This window comes from Gossypium arboreum, chromosome 4, assembly GCF_025698485.1.
Source record: "Gossypium arboreum isolate Shixiya-1 chromosome 4, ASM2569848v2, whole genome shotgun sequence".
Classification (NCBI taxonomy): Eukaryota; Viridiplantae; Streptophyta; class Magnoliopsida; order Malvales; family Malvaceae; genus Gossypium; species Gossypium arboreum.
Window position 1 is genome coordinate 11,854,476 of NC_069073.1, and position 14,482 is coordinate 11,868,957.

Consider the following 14,482-nt stretch of genomic DNA (forward strand, 5'->3'; position numbering starts at 1 on the left):
TACACTAACCGTAAGTTAACATATTATCCATGCAAACTAAGCCTTAGACTTTTAAAACTCGCATCTAATTCATTTAATTTTAAAAAATAATAACATTTAATAGATTATATTTGAATTACAACATTTGTAATGTATTCTCTTAATCCTGAAGGAATGAACTCTTTTGTTTATATATAGAAAAAAAAACACCATAATTTAGGTTATGGATTTTTTTTTAACTTTAACATTTACCATTTATTTTAATCCAAAATATGTGGAATTAATTTAGCATGAATCTAATTAAGAGAGCTCACAAAATATGTCAAGATGTGTGCAAAAGCTATTAAGAGTAATTTATCCAAATCTGCCATCCATCATCATCTCATCATTACCTCTATATATACAACCAGAATTCTAAACTTACAGCTAAGAAAAAGGAAAATATATATATATTTAAAACAACATTTGTGTTTCAAAAAAAACTAATCCATATACTGCAAAATCCTTGTGCATCTTCTTCAAAGCAAACAGCAACAACTCCAACAAATGTCCATGAAAAAAGAAGGTGAAATTCTATACAAAAAGGGATTATGGGCAATGGAGGAAGACAAGTTACTCATTGATTATGTCAATGTCCATGGAAAAGGACAATGGAACAAAATAGCCAACAGAACAGGTTCTTAACAACACAGTCACACTTCATTTTTTCTGTCTTTTCTTCTTTAAGATGTTATGTTTTTTGTTCCTTGTACAGGTTTGAAGAGAAGTGGGAAAAGTTGTCGGCTAAGGTGGATGAATTACCTGAGTCCTAACGTTAAAAAGGGTGATTTTTCTGAAGAAGAAGAAGACCTCGTCATTAGACTTCATAAGCTTCTTGGAAACAGGTGGTCTTTGATTGCGAAACGAGTTCCAGGTCGAACTGACAATCAAGTCAAGAATTACTGGAATAGTCATTTGAGGAAGAAACTAGGGATCATTGATCAAAACAAGACAAGGATCGATTTTTGTCAAAGTTCAAAGCAAGTCAAAGTGTGTCATGTTGATGAGGCAGCCACGGATCCAAGTCCTGGACATGGAACAACCACTGAAACCACGGGTATAACAGTGGATCAGAGTAACCAGCAGGAAGTCATTGATCATCGGGTCTTAAACAATACTACTCAAGAATCAATGACCACTGAGAGTTATATCAACACTTTCTGGATTCCTGACCATGATTATGAGCTAAGTACACTTGCCATGATTGACCACTTCCATGAATGTTCTTCTTTTCATCTTAGCTAGAGACTATGTTATTAGATTCGGGTTTTATTTTTAGATATAAGTATGCATCTAACATGGCAATGTTAAATTTTTCAAAAGATTTTTCATGTATTTGAGCAGTTCATGTGTTTGAAGATTAAGATATATCTGAAACAAATGCCACAATCAAAATAACCATTATCGAATTTAGTGAACTGTAAAACCATTTTTATTTCATGTGTTTGAAGATTAAGATATTAAACCGTTTGAGTGCCAATAAAAAGCTATCATGGTGGAAAGGCTAATAAATTTTTACTCGATATATATTTTTCAGTTTGTGTAAGGTCAGGTTCAATTACTATAATTTTATGTAGATATGCAGTTCACATTTATAGAAAAGAGTATTGAATGAAAATTTATTTGTTCAGGTTTGGTGGTTTCGGCATAATACATACAGATCTCAAACAAGAATATTATAATATATACATCAATGGTATAAATTGATGAAATACAGGTCCACATGACTGTGATTAATGGCAATTAAAAATGCTTTAAGTTCTGGAATGAACAAACTGCTGAGAAACCAAGCCTTTATTGGATGATGTTTAATAATGGACGAGTGAGATGTTTGAAAAAATCAATCTCACATAGGGTAAAAAGTATATTGGTGGGACATTTAAAAGTTCAAAAAGCAAATTTATTATCCAACCCAGTAATATTATACATAATAAGTCTAACAGCCCCTCGAGATTAAAGGGAGAAAGAGGAGAGGAATTATGGCTAACCAATCCCAAGTCCCATCACAAATTTTCTCATACGATGATACGCACTCGCTAACAGTTGAGAACGTTTACGATGGTAGATAAAATAAGAGGACTGAAGGGCGGTCCTTGGGCAGCCATTAATATAATCATTAGAAGCATATGTTTCTTTTATTCTTAAGTGCAGAAGGAGACAAGCATGCGTAGTACAATACTGTAGGAAAAAGAAATAATTAAGGAACAAAGATGGTGTCACTGCAGATGATGATTTCAAACGGAGAGAGGCGAAGAAAGCCGGAAATTGAGACTCCAAAGCTCGAAACTTCCTTTAACGAAATCGTAGTAACCACCCTTGAGTGCTAGAGTTTTCCTCACCAATCCATCTCTCACAAATGGATAACTTAGCAAGTTTCCAAGGGATACATTCACTGCTTCCTGAAATTATATATAATACACCCATCGTCGGTTAGAAACTTGTGAACCAGGACTTAACCCAGTTGGTTCATACAATCTATGCTAGTATGTTCAATCAAGGTGATATTCCCATAATCATGACTCCATGTGTGCTAGACATGGATATATGTAACTCGTTTTCTATCCCGAGAAGCTGAGATTTAAGGTATACCTTCTCACAATGTGTACATTGAACTCCCAAAGGCTCGCCCCCGTGTTCTGCTTGAACCTTGGTCTTAGCAGGCATTCCAATCTTAACCCAATCTTCTATGAAATCACTGCAATTCTCAATCAGATTATAGTTAGTAAATGAATCAGTTATTTAATTAGTTAGTAAATGTAGAAAGCTTTTTTTCTTTTTGTAGAGCAATGAGGCCCATACGTAGAAGTTGTTCCATCATAAGGGAAAGACATGAGTCCTTTGATTCCACCACAGGCACTGTGCCCAATCACCACAATTTCTTGAACCTTGAGATGTAAAACTGCATATTCAACTGCAGATCCAGTTCCAGCGTATTTAGTCTGTCATAACATACACAAATGAGTCATCAACCTGACAGAGCTTTAAAATGAACCCGGACCCAACAGTTCGATGCAATTCTTCTGTAAGTTACCTGATCGTAAGGTGGAACAATATTAGCAACATTACGAACCACGAAAGCTTCCCCTGGTTGCATGTCCAGAACATGAGATGGGCATACCCTGGAGTCGGAGCAGGCAACAATCATATACTGCAACAATTTTATACCCCACATTTAGCTCTACAAATTATTGCAGCAATACATGTTAGTGAATGTGTATATATATGTACCTTGGGGCTTTGGCCCTTGGCAAGCTCAGCATACAAAGCAGGATTCTTCCTGCAAGAAGACAAAAAGCAAGCAGTTAGTGAAAAACCATTGAAGAATATGAAGAAAATTAAAGGAAAAAAAATGAAAAGAGTGATGACTAACTCATATTTTTGTGACTTGAAGTAAACGAATCCTTGTTTCAACCTCTCCACAGAATCATCAGATGTTGTCTTTAACTCAGCTGTCACTTGATCTACCTTTGCAGCTGCTACAGCTTTCAATTCTCCTTTCTCACTACATGTATCAATTTATTCAAAGTTAATGCTGAGAAACTTTTAAACTCCAATTAATTTAAGTTAAAAGTCTACTCTTCTCATGTTCTGAGAGCACCAACAGTTGATAAAAGTTAAGATAGTTTATAATTTTATATATATTACCTAAGCAGTTTCTTGAGAGCTTCAATGGCTTCCTCGTATGACTTGTCTCCCATGTCTTCTCTCTGAAAAATTTCAAGCACCAGTAAAATTCAGTGACTTTCTTATATGTTCTTACCATTACATGTACATGTATATATATTATTAGTTCGTTGGAGGGCATACAAAAATGAGAAATGTCTGACAATAAAGAAACAAACTAGTTCAATGAATCTTTCTCTGTTTTGAATATATGTTAAATCTTAATTTAGCTCTCAGAACCAGCTATTTTATATTTGATGTTATTTAGCCAGAAAGAGAGATAATTAATTGGATTGGCTGATTTGGGTTAATCAGAGCCACACGCGTCTTACTAGACCAGGTAAGGGCTTTAGCACCATTGATGGAAGGCCAACTCAGGAAACAAAACGTGATTTGGGAAGGTTTTCTTTGTAATTTAAATGTTATTTATTTAGCCAACCAAAGAAATAAATTTGATTGGTGGGTTTAGGGTAACCACAGCCTCACACGTATTATTAGCAAGGCTGTAAGCTGCTCATGTGGCTACTGCCACCATTGATGAAATGCCACGTGGTTGACAAATCATGAGATAAAACGTGGTTTGGATATAATTACTTTTGATGTGGCAATTTACGTCTTTAGCCACTCCTAGAGTTTCACGTGCTAAACTCTCACGGATTGCCACATTAATATTTAATATTTTCATGACAATGGAAATATATATATTATTGATACTCAAAATGTCACTTTATTAAAAGTTTTAGAAATAAATATAAAAATATTTTAATAATAACTGCGTCATATATTATATATTTATATTTTAATAATGCGAGATTTAAGAAGTAAAAAAAAAAAAAAAAAAAAAGGTAATGTAATAAAAGAGAATAATCCATATGTATACCCAATTAGAAGGGGTGAGCAAAGGAACAGGAGCAGCGAAAACAGGCTGGTTGCGGATGAGTGTTGGAGGAGAAGGGGAAGAGTTGAGGGTGGCAACAATGGAGGAGGATCGTAATGTGGGTCGCCAGAGAGGGAAAGAAGTGGCGGTGGCAGTGGAGGACGAAGTGAGGCACCAGCCGTTAATGGAAGCGGTCGACATTGCCACAAGGTGTCATACAATTTACAATATTTATACCATATTTTTGTGAAGGATAGCTTCTACCTCTGTAGATTATGTTTGGACGTTGGATGGACATCCATTTTTCTCTTTCTAACACATTATCATGAATAAATTTAGGATTAATCTCACGCACTTTTAATTAATAATAAAATAACACATAATTGCTAGTGTAGAATAAAAATATATTAAAGTACTTACGATTAAATTTATTTAATATAATTAAATATTAAATATAATTATTTTTTTGAATAAATATAACTATTTTATTTCTCTTTCAAGTGTTGGTTTTACATTTCCTCTTTTAAATTTTAAAATTTAAACTTTGGATTTGATATTTTTATATTTATTTATATTTAATAATTATAATTAATATATTTTTAAAAATAATTTTTTATTTTTAAATTCTTTAATTTTTATTTTATATTAATGACAATCTTCCATCTTATTATTTAGTGATTTAGTGATAGTGCATAAAATTTATGCTGCACCCAAACATCAAATATTTTTCATAAAAATTTATTACATTTTTTTCATTACATCTTTATATATTATTAATGTAGTCTTTTTCCTGTTGAGACATGCATGCAATGATTTTAAAGGTATAATGATAAATTTAATCCATAATGTTTATATTTTTTTAATTTAATTTTTATTCTTTTTATTTTGTTTAATTTGACTTTTAGTCTTTTAAAAAATTTTAAATTAATTTTTAAAGAGAAAATAGTGACTAAAACATTAATTTTTAACGTTGTTGACATGATAACTTGCATGACAATCCATATGCACATCATACTAACATAACAACATTCATTTTATATGTCACGTCAATAAATAATTTATAAATTATAAAAATAAAATAAATCAAAGTTAAAAGAAAAAATATATAAAAAGTTCATGAAATTTAAAAATATATAGTACAGGACACAACTACACAAAGATTGCATGCAGACTGTCATATTTAAAATTTTAATATTTTAGCTAGTATTCTCATCAAAAAAAACATCATTTCGACACTTTTAAAAGGTTGATAGTCAATTTTGACTCTTTTTAAAAAAATGATATCAAATTTAGCTAAAAAAAAAAACAATGGCTAAATTGAAGATATAAATGTAAAGAGTTAAATTTGACATTATTCCTATTTTAAAAAAAATTTCCGGGAAGATGATAAATATATGTTTGAAACAAAACTTACAAAAAAAAAAAAAGTGGGGGATAATATTGAGAAATATAAAGCAAAAGTTGTTGGGTTTTGGGGGAGCAATGGTGCAGCAGGAGAGATGAAGATGAATGAATGAATGGGTGAAAATATTAAAGCAATGGATAGATGAAGATAAGACCCTATCCCTAAAACATGGCTCCAATGATATGTGGGGTTGTGTTAGATAGTCAACCTCAGCTGTTCTTTTCGATGTTTATTTGTTTTTGGATATGTCCACACATTCCTGGCAATACCGCCTGCTTTCTCGCTCCTTTCACAATGGAAGAAATTTGAGAAACTAGCCATGTTTTCCCCCTATAATTTGAGTGGGAGAGAAAGGATTTTTTTTGTAATTATTTTTTATAAGAAAATTTGTTAAAATAATTTTATAACTATTTTACTTTTTTTTTAAATATTAGTGGCTGACATTTAAATATAAACTCGTAGCAACATTTAGTAAAAAACTTCAGAGACTGTCGGATTAGTTCATCTGCAAGAATTGCATAGCGTGGAGGGGCGGCTGGCTTTGCTTAACTCGATCCCCTCCGTCTGAAATGAATATATTTGCAAATTCTGAACAGAGAAAAGTGATGATGGTATTACTATTGGAAACTTAAAAGTGTTCTTATATGTATCACTTGTTTCTTGTAATAATGTTGAATGTAAACATATTTAACAACGAAACAAAGATTATGTCGACATGCATGTATATCCGATATGAATATTGTATATAAATATATATCCGAAGAGTTGGAGATGAGAAACCTTACCCAATAATGTTATCATGTTATTGCCATTCCCTTAGCAAAAGGATAAAATGCTCTTACCTTCCATTGCAAATTCACAAGTTAGACAAGCTTAAGAAAAAAAAAAAAAACCAATTACATATCAGTGAGGTCAGTGTGTTTGAAGCATAGCTATGCATTAACAAGACTTTCATAAATCAGATTTACACCCCTAATCTACACACCGAGTCCAGCAGAAGCAATTCCGATGTTTGCGCTTTTCTTGAGGCACCTGTGCTTAAACTGCCGAGAAAAAAAGACAACCTGATTCGTATATCAAGGCACCATTCCAATTTCATCAGTTCTTTCGCTTCGAACTTGCCTTAAGATTATCTATTCTGATTCTAACCTCTGAAGGCAACTCACTAGAAGTCCGGGCCTCCGAACTTTCTGAAAGTCTTCTTTGAGTTGCATCATATTCCGTGCTTTCTGGCCTTCGTCTTTGTATTTGTATTCTATCATGTTCCATAGGTCGAAATCGAATCTGAAAAGCCCTATAGGAAAGTAGAGGTAGTAACGCGGCAATAACAACAAGAAGGGTGGTGAGCCAGTACAGGATGCTCGGAGCACAAGCTTCGACAAGAACCTTGTATGCTGTGGTAGATAATGTCGGAGGAATCGAACCATAAACCACCAAGAATATATACCAAAAGGCAATGCTTCCCCATATGAACAGATGCTGGATCCATGTGAAGTAATTGATCGACAACGCCATTTGGCAATTTACAGTCCAAACTACACATGTATACATTGTCACCCCAAGAACCGAATAATCAGCAACTTGACCATCTTTGCGGAATGCTGGACCAGTTATTGAGTTGGTCGTTAAGAAGTATATGATTATGGAACTAAGAAGTCCATTAAACATCCAACCAAGAATACGGGGCCAATTGAAGAGGATATTCCGCACACCCTCTTGATATAATAAAGGATGCTGCAAAAGAAAAGACAGACATTCTAAGCTCATATGCACAGGAGGTAGCAGTTCGGAACACGCAAAAACAAGTTTCTTCAGAGTGAAACTGCATCTATGACATTAACATACAGAATTGTTTACCTTGAGGCAAAGTCTGGCTGAAACATCCTGATCAAAAACACCAAGGGCGATTACAGGAAGCGAAGTGAAGAAGACATTGTAGCATGACATGTACCAATCATTATAAGCAGGCTGACCGGAGAAAGAAGTGTAGGCCTCAAACCAAAACAAGGTAAATCCAAAAGTGATGTTCTTGTAGAAAAAGTAGCAGATCTGCAATAACCGAAAACATAATTATGATTTCAGCACGAATATTCATTTTTTGTTAAATGTTTGCCTAATCTATTCCCGGAAATCGAAGAATCACCAAAAAAATTGTTAAAGGTCCATTCTCCAAAAGTATAACACCGATTCGAAGACAAGAGTCTTATGCAAAATGAAATAATCCACAACAAAGACTATCGTTCTCAAGATATCAAAATAATAAGATTATCTGAGTTTAACTTTGCAGCGATGTGGAAAACCGATGAGAACATTCTTACCATCATCGATATTCGCCTGTAACACCAATGGCCATGCACCAGTAATAAACGTTCCAAAAAACGAAATTGAGCTATCGCAAAATCACTTGCCATAACAGCCTGCAGTTCATGATAGTTATTAGAAGTAAGTTAGAAACCAGACAAACAGTTAAATATCTCAAAGACAGGACATGGTCTAAACCAAAATATGAGGTCTCGCAGTAAGAAGAAATTCATAAGTTTGAGTTCATTCTTCCTTCGAAGAGGAAAATTCATAGAAAGCCATATATTCTATCAAATCAAATATCCCTATAAAATGGATGAACTATCAAGCATAAGCCACAAAAAGGTGCAGAAAGCCAGGTTACCAAAACGGAAGGAGGCAAGAGCCAAGAGCCAAGGCAATGCTATAAAAGGATCATCGGAAGAAATCACTTCATGCCTAGGAAAAACAGATAAAATAGCAGAACCACATCTCTATAAAGAACACCATTGCATGATTTGACTTCTCTAATCCCCAGAAACAAAAAGAAATGTACGAATTATAAGAGAAGACCTAGTTGCTCATCTCGAGTGTGAGGGACAGATATGGGGCTGTATCCAACACGTGCATGTTTTTTCTCATATAAATACTTAAGTTCTTGGAGGATCATATCCCATTCTCATTTCCAAATATGTGTTGGATACTAATGTTGGACACAGATACTTCCAAAACAAAAAAGGAATCAGAGCAATATAGGAGAATCCTACGAGAACAAAGACATAATTTTACCTGCATCCCTTCGACTCCACTTATGCCTACCCCAATATCAGCCTCTTGAAGCATACCAACATCGTTTGCTCCATCACCAATAGCTAGTGTTGTTCTACCCGTAACGGATTTCACCAGTCTTGTAATCTGCATATATACTAGAATTTTATCAAATTATTTTCACGTCAATTGCTTCAAAGTCTGATAATCCTTACAAAAATCCCATCGCTTGCTTGGCTCCACAAACATGATACTTACAACAGCCTTTTGTTTCGGTGAAGATCGACAGCATATAACAGTAGCACAACGCATTGCAAGATCCATAAAGCTGTTTACCAGATTCTTGTCCATAGCATAAGTCAAGGACTTGCCATCAATTATCAGGCCAAACTCAGTTGAACTTTCTTCAGTCACTTGAGATTTTGCCTTGAGTATTTGCAGCTTTATACTATTAAGAGAAGCCTAAAAACATAATAGATTCAGATTTTTCCCAATATGGATTGCATTAATATCACTTCAGAATAATGTAGTCTGTACCTCAGCAATGGCCTCCTTATCCCCTTCTTTTTCCTGGGCTAAAATTTCCGGCAACTCTAGCGTGATCACAATCTGTTTCATTCCATGTCTTAGTAGACTGCATGCATACCTGTGGAAATGCAGTATTTATAGCATTTATATTCATTAAACTATAGACAATAAGTTCGGTTCAACTTGTACCATACCCGATATTAATAGCAGTTCCCCTTTTGTCGCCTGTCAAGACCCATATTCCAATTCCAGCACGTGCAAGCTTGTCAATACAGCCTGGGACCTGCATAATGAAGAAACATAGTAGTTTATAAAAACCATAAATAATTAGATTAGACAACAAAACCAATTCATATACACAATTTGGCACTTATTTCTTTGTTAAGATATTACAGATGTTTCAATATAAAACAATAGGATGATATATTAAAGCACATATTGAGATAGGTCAGTGATTTCAGAAGTTTCATTAGAAATTATAGTAATAACAGTTGCAACAAATCCCAAACTAATTTAACTGACCCCCTTTTGTAATTTGTCTTCAACAGCTGTGGCACCGAGAAGAATTAAGTCCCTTTCAATTTGACAAGCCAATTCATCCATCAAAACATCTCTATCAGCAGATACAGAAGTTTTGGCCTTCAGAAATTCTTGTTCCCAAGTTTTATACTCATCATTATCAAGCTCACGATATGCAACTGCCATGGTTCGTAATCCTGCCTCGGAATATTTTTCAATATGCTCCTTGGTCCGTTCCTCATACGCCCTACCTTCTTTCGAAAGCCTTTCAAATATAACACTGCACATATTGTGAAAAATGAAGATATTACATCAACGCAACTGTTCTACAACTTCATAAAATTCTACCACAATATATCTGCATGAGGAAGCATGGGTTACAAGTTATGACCTGTCTGCACCCTTGGCAAGGAGCAACAACTGGTTCTCTGGGTTCTTTACAATTACGGACATCCTTTTCCGAGCACTACTGAACTCCAAAACATGAAGAAGCTCGTATACTCTGCAAAATAGACACTAATTCATTCACAGCTGCCTTGTGAAGCTGCTCATTTTATGTAGCTAGACAACAGTTTTTTTTTGGGGGGAGATAAGATTAATAATGTGCATAACAAGATTGAGATGATGTGAAAGGTTACAAAAAAGTTACCTGTCAACTCTTATGCCACTCGTGGGATCTAATTCACGCAATTTTATGCTTGTTTGATTCCTTGCAAAAAATTCAAAACCAACCTCTCGAGCAGCAATGACAAATGCTGCTTCATCAGGTGACTCAGCTTCATACATAATCTCATCAGGACCCATTACTTCAGGAACTGCTGTATGGCAAGTTGCTAAGACCCGAAAGAACTTTTGTATGACATCGCTTTGAGGTTCAGACACCCATTTCCCATCCATAATACGTTCATCTCTGAAGTTGAAACCCTTGATGGATTTTTTTGATTCAGAAGCATCAATAGGCGCCTGTTCAGTCAATTGCTCACCTCTTTTCCTCGCCAGAGCAATTTCAACCTCTGTCATGCCACGACCATAGAGAGTGCCAGCTATTGAACATTTCACAAACTCCATCGAGTTGCATGTCAAAGTGCCAGTTTTGTCGGAGAGTATAGTATGGACCTGACCAAGTTCCTCATTCAAATTAGATGTCCGTGCATGCGCTGGCCTATCCATTTCCTCGTCATACATAGCCTGATCTTGATTAATGAAAATGCTTTGTAAAACCTTGCAAATCTCAATTGAGACATACAATGATATAGGTATCAAATATCCATACAACATAAGACCGGTCAAGCAATGCAAAAATGCAGCCACTGCTGGTCTTCTGGGGTCAAAGAATACAGTTGTTTTATCTGGTCGGAGATACCACCTTGTATAATTTCCACCGCTAAGATCGTTATTAGTTTCAATTCCAAAAAACAGAGATCCTATGAATGATACCAAAATCAGAGTACTGAAAAGGACATATATTATCCTATCCATCCTCCTCTCAATCTTAGTCCTCTTGGAAGGAGGATCTGTTGCATTCTGCATTACTTTTGTGTCATGTCCAGTAAAAATAACCACACCGAAGATATATTCAGTATTCTTCAGTTTAGAATCTCGCAAAAGGATCTGCTGTGGGGAAAGTGAGTATTGTTGACAATCAAAGTACAATGTTCCGATGAAAGAATAAAGATGCTCATTTGGATCCTCACACTTGATCACAGCTCTAAATTCCTTGAGGCTCTCTGCACTAGAATAGAAGGATGTTACATTGAGAGCATGCTTTAACTTTAAATTAGTCTCTCCATCAAGGTTCATTGTCTCAACATAGCAAACAACATCTTCGTAGCTTGAAGAAAGTAGGAGTAAATCAGCAGGAAAATATTCGTCCTTGCACACCTTAACAAGATCACCAACACGGAGATCCTTCCATTTGGTTTGTCTGAAAGAACATGAACTTTTATCGTAAACTTCAACCTTTCGATTGTTTGCCTCTATATCCTGAAAACCATGGAGACTGCTACTTTAGATGTCTTATATACATTCAAAGAAAACTTACTGGAACGAAGAGTGCCCACGGAAGCAAGAAGACTAACACATATCACAACAAAATGACAAACAAAGGGCCGAATACAACACCGATGCATGCATTTCAATGTATCAGCAATCAGAAAATGAAAATTGCATCGAGATTAAATTTCAACAAATGTAGCCAAACAAGGTTCAGTTACAAGCCAAATATAATATTGGAAAACTGAAGCTGCATCAACCCTATATAAAAGGAGTTTTTAGCTTACCTTATTAAAAATGAAGGGAAAAAAACAGAAATGATAACTTTTATTCTCACAATGACACTCTTCATTATACTTCCTGAGAAAATAATTTGCAGGCACAAGAAAGACCCTCCAAATACATGGAAATAGGTGGAAATAATTGAAAATGCTTATGTCAGACACATATCAACATCTAACACTCACACTCGAGTCCAAGAATGCTTTATTGTTATAATCATGACAAAGCATAGAAACCTCTTAAGATAGGACAGGAGAATTTAATTACCATATCCAAGTTTGTGAGCTTGGACCATCTGATGTGAAACTTTTGTCCTCAAGTACCTTTGAACTTGCTTTTAATGTGTCTAAATTTAATATTTACAGATCAAGTCATTGCAGTCTTAATAAAAGCAGTTAATTCAATTACGGTGCATCTATTTTGAAATCGGGTTAATAACAAAGAACAAGACAAGAATCATACTCCCACTATCACATATGGACAAGCAAATTAAAATTACCATGAAAAAAAATAGCATGTTCGTTAATAGTAGCCGTTGTTATTTATGGGAACAACATAAATACCAGTACATTAATCAAAAACCTTGATGGTATATCATGCGATGCAACAGATTTACTGACAACAATGTGAAATTTTGTGACCTATTTTACGGTACAATTTGTCCTATTTGTTAAACACATTTGGTGTAGTTTGAACTTGTTTATTTTTTTTATTTTACAGAATACAATTTGAACCGAAAGCATTCAATAGGAAGCAAACAAACAGTTATAGCAAAGCACCAAAAGGAGAGTAAGAAACTCAAGCATCACCTGGAGGTTTCGCCTCCAATCTTCGACACCCTCTTTGGCCATTGTAGCTCCAATCACCACAACGAGAGGCAGAATAATGCTTGGTGCTGAATATGGAGCCAACGGACTAAAAGAAACACAAGCTACAACAAGAAAATAGATATTTGCAACCCTTCTAAACTGCTCAAACAAAGACTTTGGGATGAAATTAACTGCTGTATACTTGGTAGTGGAGACATAATTCCCCCGATACCTGAGCCGAATTTGCTCTTGACTATCAGGTTCGTTGCAATACACCACTCTTGAGTACCCTTTTTGCCCGATTTGGGCATGTTCGTCTTGAGAACTCGACCGACAACATGCAAATGAGCAGAGCTTGCTTAACTGTATGCTTCTTTTCCTTATTCTAGCCATTGCCAAAGCTTAAATCCAGACAGGGTTGTCTCTCTTTTAGCAATAGATCACTAAAGAACTCAGATTTCTCTCACAATTATCAATCACATTAACCTTCCAAATCAACCACATACAAAAGTAATAATCTTCCAATTCCCCTTTATAACACTATGAACAGTAACCCCCTTCCCAATCCAATCGAATTCACCAAAACATAAACAAAAATAAACCCAATGAGTAAAAATTCTTATCTTTGCACCCACATGAGCTTTGAATGCCTTTGATTTCTGAGCTAAAATCCCAACACAGAAAGTGCATGAACAAGCATTTAAAAAAAAAAAGCTCAACTCTTTATTTTAAAAATACAAGAAAAACCTCATATTTGTAACCTTAACTGCACCAATTTAAGACAACCCAACAAATGAAAAAAGTCTTTAAAAAAAAAAGTAAATCCTTATTACAACCAACAAGTTTTCTATCAAAAGAAAATTCCTTACTTTCAGTTGAAGTTGCAGAGATCTCTTCCTTGTTGCCTGAAAGTTCCAAACTTTTAAAGAAGTGTGAGAAAGGCAATATAAAATAAAAATAAAAAGTGAGGTGCTTTGCATTAGTCTTAGAGTAGTTAGCTTTGCCGCTGTTAAAAGCAAGAACTAACCATGAAAACTTAACATAGATGGTATAGCACTAGATGATTGCCTTAAACACAAAATGGGACAAAACAAAACCAGGGTAAATTACATTTAAGCCATCTGTAGTTCAACATTTTGCAATAAGATCCCAATATCTTTTTCCCAAGATTCAAGTTTTGAATAAATATAAAAAAGATACAAAAAAATTTATCAGAGGTTTTCATGTATAATGTTCTAAATGAAAGGGCTAATTTACTCATATATGCTGAAAAAATTGATATTTGACCATCTATGCTTTTTATTTTTTTAAATTTACTAATATATGTTCTGTTTGGAGAGA

At 34.7% G+C, this 14,482-nt stretch overlaps 3 protein-coding genes across 10 annotated transcripts; 1 reads left to right on the plus strand and 2 right to left on the minus strand.

Annotated features, from left to right (window-relative positions):
* The first annotated feature begins 435 nt into the window (after nucleotides 1-435).
* Nucleotides 436-1,430, plus strand: LOC108459778 (transcription factor WER). The gene is given in 2 exon segments (NM_001330017.1): nucleotides 436-655; nucleotides 734-1,430. Coding segments are annotated over 2 exon segments (660 nt in total). The 5' UTR covers nucleotides 436-525; the 3' UTR covers nucleotides 1,264-1,430.
* Nucleotides 1,431-1,896: 466 nt separating this feature from the next.
* On the minus strand, nucleotides 1,897-4,850 carry LOC108458502 (carbonic anhydrase, chloroplastic-like). 2 transcript variants are annotated; one of them, XM_017757927.2, is made up of 8 exons: nucleotides 4,562-4,850; nucleotides 3,664-3,725; nucleotides 3,389-3,520; nucleotides 3,247-3,295; nucleotides 3,050-3,166; nucleotides 2,818-2,957; nucleotides 2,608-2,713; nucleotides 1,897-2,417 (listed from the first exon to the last, which is right to left on the minus strand). In XM_017757927.2, the coding sequence occupies exons 1-8, from the start codon at nucleotides 4,757-4,759 to the stop codon at nucleotides 2,253-2,255; spliced, it is 969 nt and encodes a 322-aa protein (XP_017613416.1). In that variant the 5' UTR covers nucleotides 4,760-4,850; the 3' UTR covers nucleotides 1,897-2,252. The 2 variants fall into 2 exon arrangements, with proteins under 2 accessions (XP_017613416.1, XP_017613417.1); XM_017757928.2 differs by lacking the exon at nucleotides 4,562-4,850 and adding an exon at nucleotides 3,826-3,960.
* Nucleotides 4,851-6,744: 1,894 nt separating this feature from the next.
* LOC108460568 (probable phospholipid-transporting ATPase 8) lies at nucleotides 6,745-14,204 on the minus strand. Of its 7 annotated transcripts, none has more exons than XM_053027000.1 (13): nucleotides 14,011-14,204; nucleotides 13,374-13,542; nucleotides 13,142-13,263; nucleotides 10,708-12,041; nucleotides 10,450-10,560; nucleotides 10,062-10,338; nucleotides 9,734-9,822; nucleotides 9,549-9,657; nucleotides 9,270-9,473; nucleotides 9,033-9,158; nucleotides 8,282-8,380; nucleotides 7,821-8,012; nucleotides 6,745-7,697 (listed from the first exon to the last, which is right to left on the minus strand). In XM_053027000.1, the coding sequence occupies exons 2-13, from the start codon at nucleotides 13,450-13,452 to the stop codon at nucleotides 7,062-7,064; spliced, it is 3,378 nt and encodes a 1,125-aa protein (XP_052882960.1). In that variant the 5' UTR covers nucleotides 13,453-13,542; nucleotides 14,011-14,204; the 3' UTR covers nucleotides 6,745-7,061. The 7 variants fall into 7 exon arrangements, with proteins under 7 accessions (XP_052882960.1, XP_052882961.1, XP_052882957.1 ...); XM_053027001.1 differs by having other exon boundaries at nucleotides 13,374-13,584; XM_053026997.1 differs by having other exon boundaries at nucleotides 13,142-13,542.
* Nucleotides 14,205-14,482: the final 278 nt, after the last annotated feature.

What these genes read in the sequence shown, in the direction of transcription:
- LOC108458502 (XM_017757927.2), bottom strand. Translation starts at nt 4,759, where the DNA reads ATGTCGACCGCTTCCATTAACGGCTGGTGCCTCACTTCGTCCTCCACT. An exon ending in TTCAAGTCACAAAAATATGA is followed by an intron (nt 3,296 to 3,388) that starts GTTAGTCATCAC and finishes GTCTTCTTGCAG; the next exon opens with GAAGAATCCTGCTTTGTATG. An exon ending in AATGTACACATTGTGAGAAG is followed by an intron (nt 2,418 to 2,607) that starts GTATACCTTAAA and finishes ATATAATTTCAG; the next exon opens with GAAGCAGTGAATGTATCCCT.
- LOC108460568 (XM_053026997.1), bottom strand. Translation starts at nt 13,534, where the DNA reads ATGGCTAGAATAAGGAAAAGAAGCATACAGTTAAGCAAGCTCTGCTCA. An exon ending in AAGACAAATTACAAAAGGGG is followed by an intron (nt 9,823 to 10,061) that starts GTCAGTTAAATT and finishes TTCATTATGCAG; the next exon opens with GTCCCAGGCTGTATTGACAA. An exon ending in CAGCCAGACTTTGCCTCAAG is followed by an intron (nt 7,698 to 7,820) that starts GTAAACAATTCT and finishes TTTCTTTTGCAG; the next exon opens with CATCCTTTATTATATCAAGA.